The 22,009-nt window shown below is 47.3% G+C and overlaps 1 protein-coding gene across 1 annotated transcript; it reads left to right on the top strand.

The window, feature by feature from the left end:
• Window positions 1-15,385: 15,385 nt before the first annotated feature.
• Window positions 15,386-20,968, top strand: LOC118517442. The gene is made up of 2 exons (XM_036063573.1): window positions 15,386-16,252; window positions 17,760-20,968. The coding sequence occupies exons 1-2, from the start codon at window positions 16,226-16,228 to the stop codon at window positions 20,460-20,462; spliced, it is 2,730 nt and encodes a 909-aa protein (XP_035919466.1). The 5' UTR covers window positions 15,386-16,225; the 3' UTR covers window positions 20,463-20,968.
• The last annotated feature ends 1,041 nt before the right edge of the window (window positions 20,969-22,009 follow it).

Genomic DNA, 22,009 nt, shown 5'->3' with positions numbered 1-22,009 from the left:
CCCATTAACAGATTAGTTCCGCATCTTTTTTCCAGGTCAAGGTATAAACTGTCCAAGTTCCTGAATGTAGGTGACCTTCAAATTTCACAAAAACTTACTGATATCAGGTTCCATGATGACTTCAGCTGGAAAAATACTGGCATAGAGATATTATAGGCCTCATTGGCTGACAGCTGCTTCTCACGCCTGGTAGCCCTCTACATTCAACACGCTTTTCTGAAGTCGCAAAACAAGCTTACAATGGAAAATCTAGAAAGCTTATTTAATAAAATGCTTCACTTATCGAATAAATCCCAATTAACACCGAAATATCTCGATGCTTTTGACGACTATGAAGTATAAAAAAGGACGCAATATTGTAGCTCATTGAAAAGGGGTTCAATACCCTTTCAATCGATCTGCTCTGCTATGAACACCTGCGCCTCATTTGTGTGAGTAACGTTAAGAGCTCATCGGAAACAAATTTGCTAACGCAAACGAATGCGCCTGCTAGGTATGTAATGTTTAGTTTGCTAGGTATGCAATACAGCTGGAAAGCTTTTTTCGGTTGGATATTTCTACGAAGTTTCTACGAAACGGGGAAAGCTTTTATGCTACCGGTTTGTGCTTTTAAGCATACTTATGCTACATTTAAAGCATTTCACTTTTCCGTTGCATTTATTGAACATTTTTATAATACCACCTACAACAGTAACACTAACACTTACTTTGAGATGGAAAAATGTATATGAAGATGGTAGCAAGACTTTTATTATTAAGGTGTTAAATTCTATGACGACTCTTGGCAATATTCATATAAAAACAACACTCTCAAAAACTTCACTGTACTAGTGTGCGTAACCATGCTTACACCATAACCTAGGACAAGCTTCATATTTTGGTGCGAGATGATTACCTTTACCCACGCGGCGTTACAATTTCCGGCTGGTGTATCATCGGTATCGGTCAAATAAATCTCACACGCTTCACGCTCACCGAACGACACCTGCACACATTACATCTAGCCTCACACATACACACACGCCAACATGTGAAGCAATGGGGTAAAGTGAAGCGATTCGTCTAAATGCTCCAATTTTCTTCGAAGCGTGCTGATGAAACTTCACTGTCACTTCACAGCGGGATGAACCGCGTGTGTGTGTGTGACTCATGACTCTACCCCGCACTGGCATATGCATTCCAGCACACGACCGACGCATTTTCCTCCCCAAACGTTCGGTTGGGAAAACCCATAAAAATATATGTCGCGATATCCCGATTGTCATCCATTTTTCCACCCGGGCAAAACTGGCACTGGCGATGTTGGATGGTGAGACATTTGCTGCACTCGTTACATGTTTTTTTTTTGCTGTGGTTCCATTGTTTTCGATTGGCGGGCTTACGGTGCAACCGTTTTGTTAGTACGAAATAAAGCAACCGGAGAAAACAATGAGCCTTAACAACTTCCTTAACATGGGTAGGCGACATACGGGCGAAAATTCACCCCCGAATCGATTGCACATCCACGCGGGACAATTTGAGCTGTTGCGTGGAATCGGGTGGGTTAGAAAATTGCGATGAAATTTCGTTCAAGAAAGTCGAAGATACAGCATTAAATCATGGATAAGTGGAACTTAGGGTAGATCGAATGTATGGAGGCGATGGAGATGTAGGAACCCGACTGATGTTAATCTTATCACAACTGAACAAGTTGTTTAATTGAAGTTGACTGTGTTGCTGATTTCGTTTAAAGGTCCAAGAATTCCATCCGGACTATTCCGCTTCGGGTATAATAAGGTCTAGGATGTCAGGAAAGGTAAGCCTATACCTTGTAAAGATGAAGTGCTAAGCGAACTCCAGATATTTGGTTTCGTTTCGGTAAGCTGTGGAAGCTTAGTGTTTATGGTCGGGAACTTAAGAAATTTGAGAGATTATATCTCAACTTGGTAAACCCTGTATCTTATAAAGAGTTTGTTTAACTCGCCTTGAAGTAGGATAGCTCTTTGGTTGGTATCAAGTTCTACATCCGGACATCAGCATCAGCCAATCAGCTGCTATGATTGCGTCATCCACGATACACTCAGGTTTTCCGGATAGGTCTTCCGGGAGGGAAGGTTCTTCCGGAGAGTTGAGAACACTTTTTCTTGGATGGATTGTCATCGATCACAAGGGAAGTCAACTTCGATTTGAATCAATGTGATCGAGGGGAGAGACAGCCATTAGGATTCGGATCAGGCTGAAGGTCTTTGGTTGAATCCCCTTACCGACCATTTTGTATGAAGAACTAAGAGCATGAAATATTTCGAAACTTCAACTACCTTGAGTCAAACTTTAGAACCGACAGAACAGCATAGATGTTGAGACACATGCAGCGGTGTTGGCTGCCAACCGGTCATACTACAGCAAACTTCTCCACTAAGCACCTGTCTTGTCGGAAGAAACTGGAACCTTGGAGAATACTTAGAGGAAGTTGGGGCAATTGAGCCTCCAAGTATCAGTATACATTGTTGTTCAGAATTGGGTTCAAAACTGGCTAATCCCTATATTCCGCATTCGAGAGAAAAAAAATACTCAGGCAGAGTTTTTGGCCTCTTCTGTCTATGGAAGGTTAGTAGAGGAGTCGCCCTACTATAACAAACACTGTTAGCTGTAATATGACCTCAGTATTTGTGGGTTAGACTCACCAGGCTCTGGTGGATTGATCATGATACATGAGCATGATGCTGCACGATGTAGTCCTCGTCAAGTTTTGTCAGGCCCTTTATGTCACCTTGGAGTGAGAGGGCGTAGTTCATCTATATTAAGATGAAGTGATGACTTTGATGCCTTCACCATTAATGCCGGAGTATTAAATTGGATTTAAACTGTGAGCGGTATCGAGGACTTCTTCAGCCGACCAAGACTGGGAAGAAGTTGTGGTGTCGGATAAAGGAGGAACATTTTTATTTTCAGGAACATACTATTTTGGATCTCTTAGGGACCTTAGGCCTCGAACAGAATACAATACCTGGCCATCGTATGTTGTTTGAGGGATCGATTGGGATATTGGAACTAGCTCGGAAACACTTAAATCCTTCTCGGAGTAGAATTCGTCCTACAGAAGAACGGTTATCGTTAACGATTCCGGCATAATCATAATCTGAGATGTTCTGAATGACTCTCAATCACACTCCGTCTCTTAGTATACACCTTACGGATAGCCGTCTGAGTCTTCTTTATACTCTATAGTCACTTGCTCAGAGAAAACTATAAGAATGACAGTGCCCAACATCGCATGCCAGGTGAAGGTGAATTGAAAGCTCTCAGAGCCCTTTCCTACCATCAAGGGCCTGCGCCAGGGAGATGGGCTTGCCTGTCTTCTTTTCAATCTGGCGCTAGAGAGCGAGCCATCCGAAGCTCGGAGGTGGAATCTTCGGGGACCATCTTCTATCAGTCAATCCAGGTCCTGGCATACGCTGATGACATAGACATCATTGGTTTGAGGCTCTCCTAAAAAGCAGAAGCTTACCAAAGGATCGAGCGAGCGGCACTAAGCTTCGGATTGCTGGATGGATGGCTAACAAACAATGGTAAAGATAGGTCACCGCACCCTTGAAGTCGTCGAAAAACATCACCTATCTCGGGTCAAAAATCCGCTTCGACAACAACATTGATTTTGAGTTATGCGTAAGGGTGCTGACTGCCAAGTAGTCATACTAAAGCCTGAGGCAACTTCTCCACTTAAAATACCTGTCGTGACGGACGAAGCTGGGACTGTACCGAACATTGACAGCCTCAGCACTCATATACGCCTCTGAAAACATGGGCTCTGTCCAAAACTGACAAAACTCTCTACGAGAGGAAGACGCTCAGATAGACTGGTCATGTCATGAGAATGACACCGGACGACCTAGTCCATAAAGTCTTTTTAGGGCCGTCCACACGAACAGAAGAGACGTGGTATTGATTGAGAATATGGCATTGAGATAGAGTGATGACGTTGAAGAGTCCGTCAGAACGGCCGGGATAATGGACAGGCAGACGACGGCGTAGGACCGTGAGCGGTATCGAGGATTGTTGCAGCAATAAGTAAGTAAGTCTCACATGCGCTTCTGAACCATTGACTCTAAGTCTTAGCCTGTACGAGCTGTGCGATGATCTCGCCATCGTGCAGCGAATAAGACTCACCAGGCTCCGGTGGGCTGGTCATGTCATGAGAATAACACCGGGCGATGACGTTAAAGGGTTCATCAGAACGACCTGGAGACGACGGCGCTAGACGATGAGCGGTTTCGACGATTGTTGAAGCAGACTACCTGTTTACTGTGCTCAACAAAATCGCTGTCAAAAGATTGCAGCCACGTACCACTCACGAGTGCCTAAAGTAGTCTAGCTTTAAAGTACACGCTCATCTTCACGGACACTTCCATTAGTCGCCAAACAATGTTCAGAACTCCACCTTTTCGGTGGACATATTGCCAAACACTCCTCCCCATGGTCCACCTGCTCAGCTACGCATGTCGTTTTTATTTATTAGTAATTAAAGAGGAACGACTGCGTCCCCAAATTATGGACCACTGTTGATGTCTATCAAACAGCCTTCGTGGAGTAGTTAAACGATTTTAACTGCCTTCTGTTGCTTCAAGAAAAAAAACTCCCCCAAAAGTCGTTCCGCCATCAAGGTGACAGGTCGAATGGTACAGGTTGGGCAGTTGGAAGCCCAGGTATGCAGATTATGTGAGAGCGGTGACTCGGGCGGGTGGATTTTTTTTTTTTGCTGTTTGTTTCTCGACCACCGCTGCATGAAAATTCTTTCATTTCGTTGAACGTCAAGATCGCAAAAATCGCGCCCGTGTGACTCCACCCCACGCGACTCCGGCGCGTGCGAGAACACACCGCTAATGCACATACAATTACAATACCACGATCGCAGCTAATATGCGGGGTGAAACATGTACGAGAACTCTGAACGACAGCAGAGAGGAGAAAAAAACAAGGGGCACAAAATAGCAATCACCTAAAACTTAACAAAAGCCCCCCTTGTTTGAACCGGTGGGATGAATTGTACTGGAACAATGGAATCAGTGCAGAGATTCCCACGCACAAGGGAACAAGGGAATTATGGTTTGATGTTGCTCAGTTTTTCGGGTGTTCGGACCGGCGGTTTGTTTCGCGACCATATGGGCCACCCGCCATTCCCCGCCCCGTTGGCCGTTTTGGGCAGGGTAGAGGGTTTCTTGGGCACACAACACACACACAGCGGTGACCGCATAGCGGCTGCACCCGGGCGGCTGCACCTTTTTATGGTGAGAATTCTTACGTTATTGTCGTTTAAATTGACACGGGCACCATTCTCGTCGTGCGTCGTCGAAAACCATTCCGCACCAGTTCGAGGCCGCCCCGATTCTTGCATCACGCTTAATGTACATGCGTGTCCGTGGGTGACGACATGAGGGAAATGTTTTTCCGCCCCTTTTAAAAGAAACATACACACACACACCACCGATTTTCGATGGCGAACTCTTAAACTCTAGTCGCAAGGGGGTGCTTTTTTCCCAGCGATTTCGGATGGTTCCAAATCCTTGGATCCTAATCGAAAATTGCAACGTAAGAAATATAGTGCTGTCAGTGTTGCAGCTAGCCACTGTTACGGTTAGAGGGGGGGGGGGGGGGGGGGGCACAAAATTGCTGCCCAAACGGTGCATTAATCATATGCCCGCGCGCGCGCTTGGAGACTGCCGCCAGACGACGAACCCCCCAAGCGTTCGAGCGGCTCCTAGAGGCAGAAGAAAGGTTCGTCCCCGGGTGCCCGTCCGTTGACAAATCGGATCCGATACGCTCCGAGGAAATTACCCACTGGAAATGATTTCTTCATTCTTGTTGAATTGTTGAATTTTCCTTTGGGGGCATTTTTTTTAGGCCTTCCCCATTCTCCACGGAGCAGGATTAGAAGCGTGACGTTTTGTTTTTTCAGGCGACACCTTTGAGTGTGAATTTAAACTGGCAAAGAAAAACTACCTTCATCACACCATCATCATCTGATGAGCTTATTATGATGTGTGTGTGTGTTTTTGTTTTCGGAAAATTTGCCCATCCCATCACAATATTGCTCCACATCACGGCTTTCAACTAATCATCAAAATGCAATGATGAGCTGTTGGTGGGTCTCATCTCTCTCTCTCTCTCGCTACCAAAATGATCGCCCTTTGGAGCATAATGAATGCTACTTTTCATCCATCGCTCCCCTTACCTGCTTCTCCGACACGCATAATTAATTTCGCGCCAGCACGCAACGCCCTTAACACCCTTTTTTTGTATTACCTTTTAAAGTGCAGTGAAGTTTTAATTTTTATTGAAAGATGACGAAAACAGCAGCAAGGAGAAAGAAAACCCGGGCTTTTTTAAAGTAAATAAATGCACATTTAAACTTCACTTAACAGCTTCACTTACAGTGATCGACAAAAGAGTAAGATTAACCTTTTTGGTGCGTAAAAGTGAGGTTATGAGGAGCCGTTGTTTTTCTTAACGAATCGACATAGTAATATTTTTGTTAATTTTTAGGCGTTTAAATGTTGAGTCTCGGTGGACGAAGTTTTTATTACAAAGCAATGATAGAGAATACTCCGCAAAATACATTTTACGGAACGAATGTATTCCTTTCCATTTTGTTTACTAATTGATGAAATGACAGCAAAGTACAAACAAACCCTGAAGATGACACTTCAAAATAACAGGGTTACCATATTTTTCTAAAGTAAAATTTTTAAGTAAACGTTTAAAAACCGTCGAAACTTAATCATAGACCTGATAATTTGCTTGAGCACTTCTATAGCTGTTTGGTAGGGTTTCCTATCCCAATGGCAAGATCGGTAAAATAGGACAATTGCAATATTTTTTATTTATTTTTAATGAATAGAAAAATTGCAACCTTCTATCTCCGTCGCCTTCGCAGAATCATCTTTGCCTCCGATGGTGGCGCTCGTCTGTGCCGTCTTCTTCCGGGTCTTCCCCTGTTGCGTGATGTAGAAGACGGTACCGCCTTTAACACTGCCCGCAGGTTTTTGTCCTCTCGTGCTCTGTCTGTCGCTGCTATCACCGCCACCAGACTCTCATTGTCCCTGTCAGCCTGCCTCAGTTCAGTTCTCAGGAATAGGAATAGGAATCAGTTCCTATTAGCACGGATTCGATTTTGCCAGCTATCCTATTCCGGACGTGTAGCTGCATCTATCTCAACAAAAATTCGTCTACCTCCGTGGATACAGGGCTAGCCAGTGCGATCAGGACAGCCTCGTCTTCTCACCTTAGCTGCTGGAGCACCGTCATAGCGCAGTTCGTGGATTCGTTGATTCAAAATTTTATAGATTTGACTTAATCGAACCCTTATAATTTATATTTTTTAACAGTAGCAAGAGATTAATTTCTTGTAAAAAAATACTGCATCGCAGCATCTTACAAAAAAATCATAAAAATTTAAATATATTCAAAGAGCAGCGTACCCATTTAAATAATTTGTTTAAAAATTTAATGTTTTCAGTCGTTCATATCAAAACGATTATTTACATAACAAATTTATTATGACCGGTTCAATGTTCGCCTACGCCATTTTGCTATTAATGATGCTGAAGTACGGGTTTACGATGACAAAGTTTGACAGTATGTGCAAACATTCAGGCGCTTCACTGTTGGCTGACTGGTCTGTGCAAACCCTGTATTTGCTAGCTAAGTTATTTAAAAAGTAATTTTTTATATATTTTTTAACGCAATATTTTTGTTTTCTTTTCTGATTGATTATACCTAGTAGAAGTATCGCAGGTAAGGGGTTTAAAAATCAGATATCAAAGTGGTCTTATAATATTGTCCCGCACTGTATACTTCACTCTCCACACAAACGAAGGGGGTAAGCGGGTGGTTGTAGGTGTGCAATACCGATTCCCCGATGTTACACTGCATAAGGAAGTCTTTCTTTTGTGACACTCGAACTCAACCGTCGGGTCACGGGTACCGCCGGGGTCAGTCGAGCACCCATCATCGGCAGGTTCGTCGCTTGCGCTGGCTACGGCGAAACGAAATTAATAATTCATGCTTGCCGCGCGTGCTCGCGTGTCGACGTTGCGTTACTTTGCGCCAACATTGCGCCAGTTCAGCTACCACGCACTGCAATCTGCACGAGATGCGATTTCAACATCACCGCAAGGGTGGTTTGGTGTTTTGATAACACCCGACCTGTTTGCCGGTCGTGATTATGATTAGGTTAAATGTGTTTTAACACATTCGGCCACCACTAAATGTGGCATTTAAACGGTTGACCTAAATCCTGGTTGCTGTTCCCGTTCCCTGCTGGTGGTAGTAAAAATCCCATGCAATGTGAAGCACATTAAAGCATCCGTTTATGCAATTGAACAATTACTGCTTCTCTTTTTTATAGAGAGAAAGAGAGAGAAAACCCAGAAATAATCCCTTAAGTAGCTAGCCATGGAAAACCCGCATTGGCTTCGGTACGCATTGTCTCACCCGGCAATAGAACAGTGACCCGCGCAGCCCAGCCCTTCCCCCTTCGCTTTGTTTAAGCTTCTGTGCCCTTTCATCCCTGATTAGCACGTGCGCGCGCGCGCGCTCGTGTGTCTGCACACCTTGCTCCGTGCACCATTAGTCTTATTTGTTTGTATTTTCTCTCCATTGTGTTTTCTTTCCTTTTTTCTCTCTCCCTGACCCCCCCAGTCCTTTGTCTTTTTCCATTCTTGGTGTGCATCCTGTGTCAAAACCATCCCCTCCGAACTACCCACCATCCGATTTGTGGTCTCCTCGGGTGTTCTGAGCAGACCGAGCAAGGGTTGCGAAAAACCAAACCCCCCCCTTCTACAGGTTGTGCAATGCAACCCGTTTCAAATGTGCAGCAGGTGTAAGTAAACACACATAGCCACAGAGAGAGAGAGAGAGAGAGAGAGAGAGAGAGAGAGAGAGAACAATTCACCACAGTCAGATTCATTGACGACCGAGGCGGCGACAATCGAAGAACAATCTCGCACGAAAAACGCAAATGAGGTGAACGATGGCGAACTTGCCGGGGGTTGGGGGGTTTGAGGCAGAGGGTGGGCGGGAGAAGGTGAGGTGGGAGGCTTTTTCCCAAAGTGTCTCCTTGAGAGTGAGAGAGGACAACAACAACAACAAGAGAAACGAACTCCAACCCCCATCGCCAGTCATGGCAGTTCTTGAGGTTTTGTCGTCATTGTGCGCTGGAGCTTTCATTACCCTGTTGTTTGGTTGATTTTTTGTGTGTGTGTGTTTTTTTTTTTGTTAATTCTTTTCTTTGTTTTCCACCATTCGCAGATTTTCACATCCACCGGGGGTTCTTTTTCTGCTGGGAGTTTCTTCCTTTGTGTTTTATTGGTGACCCTATGCCTATTTTCGGACGTAGTTTTGGAGTTCTTTTCGGCGTTGTCAGGACGGGACAAGGAGTTAAATTGTGTGCACCTTCAATCGTTTTGAATTTGACTACTATTGTTCACTAGCGGCGAGAGAGAGAGAGAGAGAGAGAAAAAAAGGCAACCCCTTAAGAAGCGAGACGAGTTATGGCAAAATGAAGATTCTTCTTAAAAGGGATGCCGAAGCGATTTAAATACGGGCCACCTTGAACCACCCTGTTGACAGGTACAGGGTTTTTCATAAAGCGATAGGAACAGTGAGATAATCGTATGATTTATTCGCTTTTTCTCGATCACAGGGTTCTTCTACCAAAAATAAATTGCTCACATTGAGCTGATGCAGCCCGATTTTGAGCCTCGATCCGGTTCCGGAACCTGGAGCAAGCCCTGTCTTCCGTGTTCCTGGAAGAGGGCCACAACAACGAACTTAATCTTTCCCACTTGTTCCACGCTGGTACTTCTAGACGATTCAATGACGGACGGGAAGTCGTACAAATTGTCAACCAACCATTTGATGCTTTTCATAGCCGTATGGCAAGGTGCGAAATCCTGCTGGTACACAAACGGCCTACCATTGGCCACTTTAGTGATCCAAGGCTTCACGATCGTTTCCAGCATCGCAACCCAAATCCCAATTCTAATCCCTGGAGCCTGAATGGTTTTAACAGTGTTCAGAGGAGACTTTGCACACTCCATGATGTTCGGGTTCTGCTTTCCGGCATGGATCATCATGATGCAGCCCGTTACTGTCAAATTCATCTTGAACACCCTGTAAGCGCGTTCAAGGATAGGATTTGAACTGCTCGATTGTGCTTTCTTATGTCTTTTGTCTATTGTCTTATCGGGCGGTCCAGTGGTAGATGCGACAACGGCGTCGGTCTTCATCCGTCAGAATCGGGGTTCAAATCCCAGCTGGGCGGTCCCCCTTATTGAGGACTGACTATCCAACTCCCGTGGTATCATTAAGCCTAGTAAGCCAGAAATGGCATCACCTAAAAGGTCGATAGGCCAAGAAGACAGAGAGATAGAGAGACTTATGTCTTCATGCTTAAGACTGACTATAATATTTATTCGAATATTTAAGAAATTGCCAATAAAATATGAAAAATATAAACAAAAAAAATTGAGCAGGGTTCGTCAAGCTATCATAATTATTCTCTGAAACGTTTATACCTTCGAGTTAGTACTACACTTTTTTTTACTGCACGCTCATTTTCTTTTGATTTTTTTAATGCAACTTACATATTATTTGATTGATAGACTTAAAAATGAATCATCATATTCAATCATATGTAAAACCCTGTAAGCCTCAACCCCATCTCCTATTACCCCGAGTTTTCCTGTAAACCCTGCTGTATGCTTCTATTGGCAAGGCGTGGAGCGTGCGTTAAAAAATGTAGCACCCGCGATTAACGGTGATGCGAGCCACCGAATCGATTCGCCATTGATTCAAAAGAGGGTAAGAAAGCAGGAGGAGGGAAGAGGGGGAGGAGAGGAGTAAAAGGGGTGTTAGTATTTGGGAAGGAGGCTGTGGGAAAAGCACTGTGCCTGGGCACTGCAAAGAAGATTGAATCAGTTGAATCGCCATCTTCTTCACTTGAAAAGGGGGTTGAAAAAAGGGGGTGGTGGTGCTCTGGAAAAAAACGGGGGTTGAAGAATTAAAGAAAATGATCTCCATAACGAAAACGGTTTTTTTGCTTCACTTTGCGGTTTGCGATTAAAAAACCACGCACCTCACCATTTCGATCAATTCGGAATTTATTTTTCTTTCTTTTGTTACACATTTTGGGGTGTGAGCCTAGGCCGTTTTGGGGCGTTTGTGCCTCCAAGGTCAACGGTAGACACTGACCACGCCAAAAAACCGTCTTAATGGGACGGCTGTTTTATTCTTGGCCTGCTGTCGTCTGGTTTCAGTTTTGGGTCGATTAGCGATTGTTTCTTTTGCCGTGCGAGGCCACAGCTGACGGTCATGTAAATGGTGTGGGGGGGCACCGAAATTGATCGATCGTTATTGACACTGACTGAGGTACTTGATGGCCGGTTTTTTTTCTCGGTGTGTTGTTTTGGGTTGATTGAACTGAATCACAGGGTTTGTTTTGTTTTTCTATTACTCGTGTGAAACAGGTCGTTTGATTCGAGATGGAGCATATTAAAACAAAAAAAGGCTTGAAGTGTGGACAATTATTCAAGCGGAGTAATGGAATTTGAATGGTGGAGTATGGTTGAGGCGTTAATAGCGTTAATTGTGTTTTGAACAATATTTATTTTGATTGATGCGAAAGACGGTGCCGGTCTCCGTTCTTCTGTACAGATATATTCCTGTAGGGGCAGCCAATAACGGCTGGGTAAGTCCTCTCGGGGTTGTAAGAGATTCAAACCTTCGTCTCTGTGTGAGATAGGAGGTCTTAAGTAGAGCCCTAGTTAATTCAAGACAAGATCTGACAATCATACACGGAAAGAACTGCGTGCAACAGATGGTGAGTGGAGAGCTAAAGAAGACTCCTCTTGATCACGCACAATCAAGATATTCTGACAACCATCCAGCGAAAGAATTCTGGAGGACATCTGGACCATCTCTCAGATAGTCATCAGTAACTTCGTGGAGCATTGTTTCCAGGATAGACGATCCTTCAACATCCCTTTTGTTTGTAGACCTCTGTCCTCTGATGTGGAAGTAAAGCAGTTGGAGATCGCTCTACTCGATCACATTGTTTAACAGATTTAGGCTGAGCCAAAGATGGCTTCTCTTGATCACGAAGAACGTCGGAAAGAGTCTTCTATGTTGATTTTGATAGCATCGGACGATCTATCCAGCGATAGATCTCAGTTTGGCGCTATCACGACTCTTCTTTCCATGTGGACGGCCTTTAATGACTTAACGGGCTGAGTAGTCCGGTACCAATCTCATGTCAAGACCAGACCACCGGAACTTGGCGAGTCTAGTAGAGCTCCTAGAGTTCGTCGTTGTAACGACTCCTCAATAGTCCCAAACATAAAGGGGCCAATAATTCTTCTGAGCATCTCAAATCCTCTCGAATATGGATAACTGAGGGTTCCTGCAGTTATGGATAGAATCTAGGGGTCTGAGACTTTACGTCCTCCTTCACCTGACATATGCTGTTGATAACTGTCACTGTTCTAAGCCTGGTAAGCTGTGCCGGAACTCCAAAATAGCTCATTGCGTCATATACTTTTCGATATCCAACGCTGTAATACCCCTGTAGTTGCTATACTCTAGCCTATTTCCCATCTTGTATATGGGATATCAAGATGTCAGAATTACTTCGGTCCTCCGTCAGAGTTTTCCCTGACTTCGGGCAACGGGGGTTCTATCATCATCTTTTACAAATGATGTCAGGATTTCAATCACTAGACATCGATTCACTTTAACTTTAGCAATAGCTAATAGCACGAGTACTGGACCCGACCAGACTTACTGAACGATGAGGGTCTAGGAACACCAAACTTGTTCGTCTACAAGGCCTCTTGATAGGCGAGGCCAGGTGAATCACATTTCTAACTCGCTCTGAGTTTATCTCAGCATTCTCAGGTGTCCACAACTACCCTCAAGATGTCTAATTCTTCTAGACCATCTCAGCAAGTTCCATATACCAATCACGATATTTCATCAGGAGTTTCTGGTATGGACGTGCTCCCCGAGCATATTCTGGACTAACTATTTCCTACCATCTTTTAGGCTAAGACATTATGAAGGGAGCCTGAAGTTCAACTTTACTCAGAATGTTATTGGTTGATTCCAGAACCATGTCCAGAACTTGAGAATTCCAAATTTTTTCGCGATAATCATCCTTGAAGAGGTTGTTTCTTGTATCTTTTGCTAGATTTTCGATGGCGGCAATGTGTCACAACCACTGTCCAAATGAGTCCTCGCAAAGTAATTCTTTTCCAATCTACCCAACAACCTTCTTGCAACCAGCTCCCAAAGTTCAAAGACTCCTTGGAACCGGCCAACGCTGGAACAACGTCATTTAGAGAGAAAAAACTCTCACAAACAAATCAAACTAATCTATTGTTGGTTTGATAGTTACTCACGGTTTCGGTTCAACGTCAACTGCAGGCAACAAGCTCGGTCTAGCTGCACAACATGCCAGCTTCGCCAAGAACAAAACCCCGCTCAAGGTTTTTAGGGGTGCAAAAGTATTCATTCCACGTTCCACCCAGTCACCCAGTCCCAAAATCACACCTTTGGCCTTGCGGTTGTTTTGTTTTGCTTCTGCAGCTCCGGTTCGACCCTCCAGAAAGATTTATCGACACAGTGGTTCAGGGTCCAAAAACAACCCCTATCCCAACGAGGCCGGAGGCCACCCATCCAAGGACCATCCACCGGAATGGTCACATTGTATGCAATGAGGTCTTAAGATTTGACGCCGCAACCGTATGAACGATCTTTGCCCCGGAAGGATCACGTGAAAATGGCCAAAATGGTCGTCCGTTTTCCATCACCCCGTTCGCATCTACCTAAGCCCAGGGGGTGGTAAATTTCGGTTCGTATTAACATTAAAATTATGCTCTTCCGCGCTGAGATCTTCTTAGTGGGCTTTTCGGGACAGGAACGCTATGGGAATGAATTAAATATTTTAGACATAAAGCCAATGCCAAACTGATGCTGCTGAGAACCTGCTGAGAACCGATGCCGATGGTGTAGGTTTGCGATGGTGTGATTATCGGGTGCATATAATTATTGTTATTTTTCCGGAGATCATTTTCGAAGAACTTGTTCTAGGAAGTTAAAACTACCGAAAACAGATTACGGTTAATGGCGTGTAAAGTCCCGGACATTTAACGCTAACTTCTTGGTACGTTAATATGTTACCCTTTTCAGTAATCGCTCCCCACTGAAGATAGTGAAGCAAGCGCATTATCATTCACAAGGTCACAGCGATTCGGATGACCGAGGTGGTGGAAAGAAAAACCTCACGGGATTGAAAGAAAGCAAGCAAAAGCAACCCCCTTAAGGGCTTTCGATAAAGTTGCCACCGGAAGCGGCTTACGCAATTTCTCGTGACCAACCCAGAAGCCAGCCAGCCGAATAATGCATTCCAACTCATAAATAGCGACACAAGCAATTCCACCACTGCACCGGGGCAGATTTTGCGTAAGTATTTGCTCTATTTATTCACCGTGTATGTGTGTGTGTGTGTGGGTGTATGTGTGACGAAATTGAACCAGTTATCAGGTATCTGCACACAACGCTGCTGCTTCGTACGTTGCCCAATCGGTAACGCCTTCGCCCAGGATGGTTCGATTCACCTCATCCACATTCGATTGACGCCTTAATTTATGCAAGCCACCGTACAAAATGACACCTTTTGGTTTTTGAACGTAATCGATAACACCGAACGTCCCATTAATCGTGTTTGAGGCTTCGACTGTAACCAATTATATCATGCGTGAACACCTTTTTGAAAATTGTACCAACTGTCAAATCAAGTTGATGAAGTTAAGGAAAGGAAATAGGAACAAAACAAAACAACCCCCCCCTGCATCGCAACGTAACGACTCCGAAACCGAAAACGTATGACCACGGGCTCGACATACATCCATCTGTCCACCGGGGACCGAAAATTTCCCAGGCCAGCCCATTCTGCGGGGTGGCTCCGCGTGTTTCGGCCGATTTGCATCAGGGCCGCCATGTCAAACGCTTAAAACAATTCGTACCGGGTCTGCCAGCCCGGAGTATGGTTGGCAAAATTATTGTCGCTTTTGGGGGGGGGGCGATTTTCCTACCCCCCATGAGAGGTCCGCTCTCATCTGTGCGGTGCAGTGTGCAGAACGAAAATAGCTTACCAGACACCCTGACGCGGTAATGACGGGGTGGGTGGGCCTCGCAGCCGGAGGACGGCGCCGAGCTACTAAGACCGAATGCATGGGATCTGCTTTTGTTGTTGGTGCGCCGTGGTGCGCCGGGTGGGAGGGTCGCTCCATCACGATGCTATATAGTACACCGACGCCTACGCTGCTGGTCTCATTTGAACGGTCGCGAAGTTGAGGCGTGAATGCGTGCTGCGAACGTGCTGGCGAAGGCACGCACATCAGGATTTTGTTGGGATCATTTTTTTTCCTCGGTAGAACGGGAGTGCGAGCGTTCGGAGGATATTCTAAGGACCTGTGTGACTTTATCCTAGTGGTGCTCACTGACTGGTTAAGAACTGAAGTGTATGTGCAAGGTTCGTGTTAAAGGGTGTGTGGTGTGAAAGCAAGCGAACACGTGTGTCTGTGTATTAGTTTTGAAGCTGCAGCGTGCAAAGGATACGTGATCGATGCGTTCTCCGCACCCCGTTCATCAATCAATACCGTTTCGCTTATGAGCGTAACGCCTTGTAACGCTTCATTTTCATTCTACTACTGAAAAAGGACTGTTTGTGTATGCGTATGTGCAGCGAGCGACGATAAATCCTTTCGCGGGGGATATCACAGGAACAGCGGATATCGTGAATCGATCAACAGCGATTTTGAAGCTAAGCGCTCGTTTGTTTATGTGAACCGCGGTGAAACCTGTGTGTGTGTGTGTGTGATCGAACAAAAAGGACAAAACACGGTTACCCAATCAATCAATCCACACAAAAATACGCAATCAACCAAATCGACGTAAAAGTGTGTTGCCAGGAACACCCGGACCCACCGACCGAAGACAATCTAAGGGCTGTGGCCCCGAACTTTGCCCCGTACTAAACGCTGCTGGACGAGGAAGTTATGTGCGTTACGTTGAAGTGAGCCAGTGAGCTAGCGATTCTAAAACACTCACAACCACGCGTCAGCCACGCGATTGAACTTTGCCCCCGGGGGAGTCTCATTCAAAAACGGTGCATCACAACACGGCCAAGATGGGATACATGGCGGCGCATCCCAAGGTGAGAAAATCTATGCTCCGGCAAACAGGTTTGCCAATAGCGCATGAGGTGTTTTTTTTTTGGCGGGCGTCGAGTGCGAAAACCAGGAATCATAAACACAATCAAGGCGCCATAAATGGTGTGCCGGCGGCCGGTGCCGTTCCCAACAACTGGCAGCTCGACCGAATGATGCAAATCGCGTTTGGTGGCTGCTTAAGAAAATTGGAACGTTCTCCGCAATTACCAATTGCGTGGTGCACTCGCACCGAAATTAAGTCTTCGTTCGGTTGGGCGAAAACACACAGGGTCTCTCGCGCAATGGCGTAGCATCTTAGGGGTGCTAACGGGTGACATCTGGTAGGTTCTACTTAGGTCCCGATTACTTCTTGAAGTGCTGATGCATGCGGACTCCAATTTTTTCTCTCTCTCTCTTTCTTGTTTGCGGGAGCATCCGTAACTTTGGTGACATACTCGTCGAACAAGATGGTGACCGCCCGGAGTCGTGCGCAACTTCGACCTGCTTCAATTATTACCAAATTATACACTAATTAATTAGTGGTGTGCTATGGTGGAACAGTAAGGCTCCCAATCTCAAGGCTACCCCTTCTCTTTGTGAGAGCGACCGACCGCGCTGCTTCAGATTAGTGAGGTTAGGACTGCACGGCATTGCACCGAACGCATCGCTGAAAGAAGCCGAAAAGAAAAGCGCTGAACGGTGGTTGACCATAGCGAGAAGAGCCAAAAAAAAACTGGAGCAACTTCAGCACCACTTCATCAATTTTAGTGCTCACGCGTGGAACACGCCGCGGAGCAAACTGTCGCCCACGGCCGGGCGCGTGTTTCTTTTCTTTCCAACGGTTTTCTGACGCGCAACGTGAAAAGTTCGCACGTTTCGCGTGAATCTCACACTGGGTGACCAAACCGAATGCAACCTCTTCCCGATGCAAATATGCAGCAGGTGAGGCAAACCAAAGCTAGCAGGGGGAAACTGGCGTGTGAGCACCACGTGGAACAACGCAGAAAAAACAAACGATCACATCGTAAAACGCGAACAGACAAAGGGTGTTTGCGTGGGGTATCGGAGAGGGGAGGGGGGGGGGGGGTTTCGGTGAAGAAATCCGCACACTCCGGAGGCCCTTGTAGGTGTCAGCGAGACTCGTGTTTCGATGTGGTTCAATTTCGCAAGTCGCGCGGCAAGAGATTTTTCGTTTGGCAATCTTGGTGCGTTATCAGCAGTAAGAGATGCGCTGTTGCGTAACGCAATGGAGTGGTGGGTGGGAATGAAAACTGATACAAAGTAATGCACCAAGGTGCGTTGGTGTGAGGATGTGCGGCAGCCAAATGTCTTTTTTGGTCTAACGACCTTTGGCTCAAATGGGATTTGAACCCCGGTCGCATCTACTACCGGGCCGCACCCAAAGTCATCAGTAAGAGCATTGTCAGCCAAAGACCAGAATTCTCCTCTTCGATCGTGATGTGAAGACCTCAGGATATCATCTCTCTTTCCTCCCGTTTTCTATCTCCTCAGCCTCGAACTCCAAGCAAAAGACGAACGAGAGTCATGATGTTGGCGTTGCTGTTCGTTGCCGGTTGCACACTGTCCTGTCCGTCGGTGGCAGCCATCACGACAACGGACGCCCTGGTGGAGGCAACACACACAACGCTCCCGGTGACGCTCGGTGAGCGTGAAACGGAGACCACACCCGACCACTCGGTCGATCTGAGCGAAGCGGAAACCAAGGACCCAACGCAACGGTTGGAGATCATCAAGCAGATCCGCAAGGTGAATCAGGATGGGTCGTACACGGTCGGGTACGAAGCGGAGGACGGTACGTTCAAGATCGAAAGTCGGGATGTGCTGGGTAACATCAAGGGTACGTACGGGTACATCGATGCGAACGGTGACATTAAGCGTGTGTCGTACGGTGGTCAGCCGACTCAGACCAGCCCGATGGTATCCACGCCACACACACCCGAAGAGGAGATTGTCCACATACCGCCAAGGTTCAACCGTACCCAGCATCTACTGATGCCGACCACCCGCCGGCCACCAAACTATCATCCACCGCAGCAGCTACAGCACCATCAGCATCTGCACCACAACCCCCAGCATGCCAGCACACTGCGCCCAAGCGTCATACAGACTATACCGCGCAAACGTCACGGTTACTCAGCGACCTCCACCACAGCAACGCCACCAACGAGCACCGCTGGCACAACGATGGCAATGAACGGTGGTTCGTCCACCACCAGCACCACCACCACAACCACAACCACCACCGAAAGCACGGTCACATCGGCCGCCACCGAAACTGGAGGCCATCTGGCAGCATCCTTCGGTGAGCCTACAGCATCCTCAACGCACACCTCACCATTGCACACGAAGCCCGGTACGTTGCTTATCATTCGTCCAACACCGCTACCCTACCAGTCTGGCAAGACCGCCGAACAGCTTGCCCGTCCCGAACGACTCGAAGCAGGCAAGTACACACACGCCCCATCACCCTCGAAGAAACCCGTCCGTGGTAACTTCCTGCGCCGTCAGCTGGCAGCACCGGCGGTCAGCGAATCCGGCGAACAGTACGAAGCACAGCCGCAGCAAATCGTTTACGGCCAGTCGGCGGCGGACGGTGAGCTCGGCAGCATCTATGCCGGCGGTGGTAAACCACTCTACACGACCCACCCAACGCCACGCATCCCAGCCGCCGTGCTAGCCGCACGTCAACGAGCCGCCCACATCCAGAGCGTACTGCAGGCACAGTCGCAATCCGCGCCAGGTGCACTTCCCGAGCGGCTAACAACGGAGCGCGTCTACGTAAAGCAACCGGCCCGCCCGATCAACGGGCATCGGCACGAACCAGCACCGATCGTGTACGAAACTTCCACCGAACCGAGCTCCGAACACAGCTACGTTACCGATGGTCCCGCGTCATCGTCCGTCGTGCAGATACCGGCCGCCAACCGTGTACTGGCGGCAAACGAAGCGGAAGCTCACGCCGAAGAACGGCGTCCCATCTTCCGTCCGCGGCCAATCGAGTTCCGTCCGCGTGATGATAATCCCTCACCTGCCGCCGGTCGTTTCCGAACACCGTACGGGCTACCTCCACCCTATGCACGCTCGTTCACACCACTGCCACCGCCGCAGGATTCCCCGTACGGTGGACGTGTTGCACCAGACGCGGACGATAAGGATCGTGAAGCGGACGAACCACAGCAGCAACATTTGAACAGCATCCTACCCTACAGACAGCAGCGTCGTCTTAATGGGGGTCTTAACCTTCCGGCAGGAGACCCAGCCTACCACCAGCAGCAGCAACCACTGAGCGCGACACAGCAGCAGCAGAACTCTTACCCTGTCCCGATCCCGTACAATCCGGCCCAGTACCCTCCACATCTAGGCGGCGGACGACTACCATCCAGTCCGTACTACTACGACATTCCCCCGGAGCGGCCTCTAACAGCGCGTGACTTTGAGCGTATTCTGCAGGTACTGATCTTCCGCCATCAGCAGCAGCAGGTCGCACAGCAGGTATCGCGATACCGTCTGGGAGGAGGCTATGGTGGCTACAATGGTGGGTTCCCGTACAATCCTTACTTCCCCGGACCATCTCCGTCGCCGTACGGGCTCGGAGGCCCCTACCTCGGCGGAGGTTATCCTCAGCAGCAGATCCCACGACCACCGCTACCCTTCCCATACGGAGGTGGACCGTACGATGGGCATCAGGGTTATCAGAACCCACTGTACAGTCCTTCCGCACCGAGCGCCAATGTGCGCGGTGGTGTGGATGGTGGTCAACCCGATCCTGATGCCGGTGGGTACGGCACTGTTCTACCGGCCGCCGCCCGACGCAACGGTCAGTACTATCAGTCACCGCTGGACGCAGGCTCCTCGGCCGGTGGGTCACTCCGTTCGGCCGACTATCTACCACCGGAGGTACGCGAAAGTCTTCTGTACCGGATGCTGATGCTCGCGATACAGGCACCTGGCGGGTCGGGTGAGGTGTTACCGCTCGCCGCACCAACTGGACCCTCCAACCAGCAGCTACCGTTGCACCATCTGCAGGGTGCGTCCTCGATGCCACGACCCCAGGCGCAACCAACCCATCGAGAACAGAGCCATGCGGGACAGGGACGTCCGGATGGGCAGAGTACGGTGACGGCGGCTGCCACCATGCTACCGATGTACAGCAAAAAACCCGTGCGAAGTGTACAAATTCTTGGTGAAGAGTAGTGCAGGGCGGCATCCAATACCGCATTCATCCCACCCAACGTCCTGCATGTTCGAAGCTAGAAGGTAGACTTGTTTTTGGTAGTAGTGTACACAATTATTAGGCTGTTAGATTACTGTAGGATGTCCAGGTCGGATGGCGTATCAGCCCAGCAATATGGCCGCCATCCAGGACAAAAAGCTATCACTCTCCCCCTGTATAGCATTTAGTTTCGTTGTATTATTGTTCTTTTTTCCCTCTGCTTTGATGACGTATTGGCGACGTACCAGTAGAATAAGATGTACCAAAGTTAATCTCACAAACACAAGCTCACGATCCTGGCGACTGTCATGATTTGGAGAAAGAAAAAAAAAGATGGTGCACGAGGCGTTGCGATAATGCGTAAATCCTTGCTTTTGACAAGTGTTTGTGTTTGTGTCTGAAGTTACCATACGCGAGCGACGTTTCGCTTCAAAATTATTGCAACTTTTGAGCTGCTTTCATCAATAAAACTAAATAAAATAGATAAGAATTATGTGTTGTTTACTGCTCGAGAGAGAGAGAGAGAGTGAGAGCCTTGGTTGCTTGTTGATATGTCTGGTGGTAAGTACTCCTCCTGTCAGACCAACCCACGAAACTATACCGAAGCGGACGAACCACCTGTCAGAGCCATTGTTATCGGAGTCTCGATGGCAACCTTGTTTGCAGACTGGAGATAGCTTCTGTTGTTCCCCGGTTCAATTATTACACTTTACCAGGTTATGCACATGGCAGATAATGGCTACGCCGGATGTAGAACGGAAGTGTGCCTGTTTACGAACGCTTGTAGGTTTTGAGGCGTCTAGACGAGGATGATGCAGCGGGAAGACTCTGCCTGACGATGGTCGTCACTGCAACGGATTCAATTGTCGTCCGATGTGGTTGCTTAACTACCCGGAAGCACAACTTCCATGTTTTTGCCACCTCCTAATTGGCTTCGTACCTTCGCACAACAATATAGGAAGGCTACATATCGTCCGTACCAAAACCTCAAACCAAGCAGACAGAGCTTTAAAGCGTTTGCTGTGCCGGTTGCTTCTTAACTTTCCTCGAAAAACATGCTCTTCCTGTGGTGGCATGATGGCATTTTCACAATGGCACTTTTAGATTTCAGAGAGAGAGAGAGAGAGGAGTGAAGGATTTTCCGAACGTTTCCAACTCAAGCTGTTGGTTGTGAATAGAAAGGCATTGTACCTTTCCTAATGACAGGTGTAATCTTCACCACACGCTACGGGACACGTCTTTTCGTTTAACTGTCAGCAGGGGATAGTTCCACAACCGAGTCCATTTTGCAATAAAATTATCGTAGAACGGCGACGTACCAAACTCTTAACCGAATGGTTGCAGCTGATAAGCGACGTTTGCAGTGCTCTCGTCACCTCCGGAATGGACCTTTTTTTTTTCATGCCAATCTTCAAAAGTTCTGCTTGGCATGGATTGGTGGCTTTGGTGGTTTTCCGAAACCTAATGTCAATTCTTAGTTCGTGTGTGTCTGTCTCTTCGAAGCAAGGTTAGATGCTTCGCCGAAAAA

Source organism: Anopheles stephensi, chromosome X (genome assembly GCF_013141755.1).
Source record: "Anopheles stephensi strain Indian chromosome X, UCI_ANSTEP_V1.0, whole genome shotgun sequence".
Lineage (NCBI taxonomy): Eukaryota > Metazoa > Arthropoda > Insecta > Diptera > Culicidae > Anopheles > Anopheles stephensi.
The sequence above is the reverse complement of the archived record's forward strand: the minus strand, read 5'-3'. Positions and strand labels throughout refer to the sequence as shown.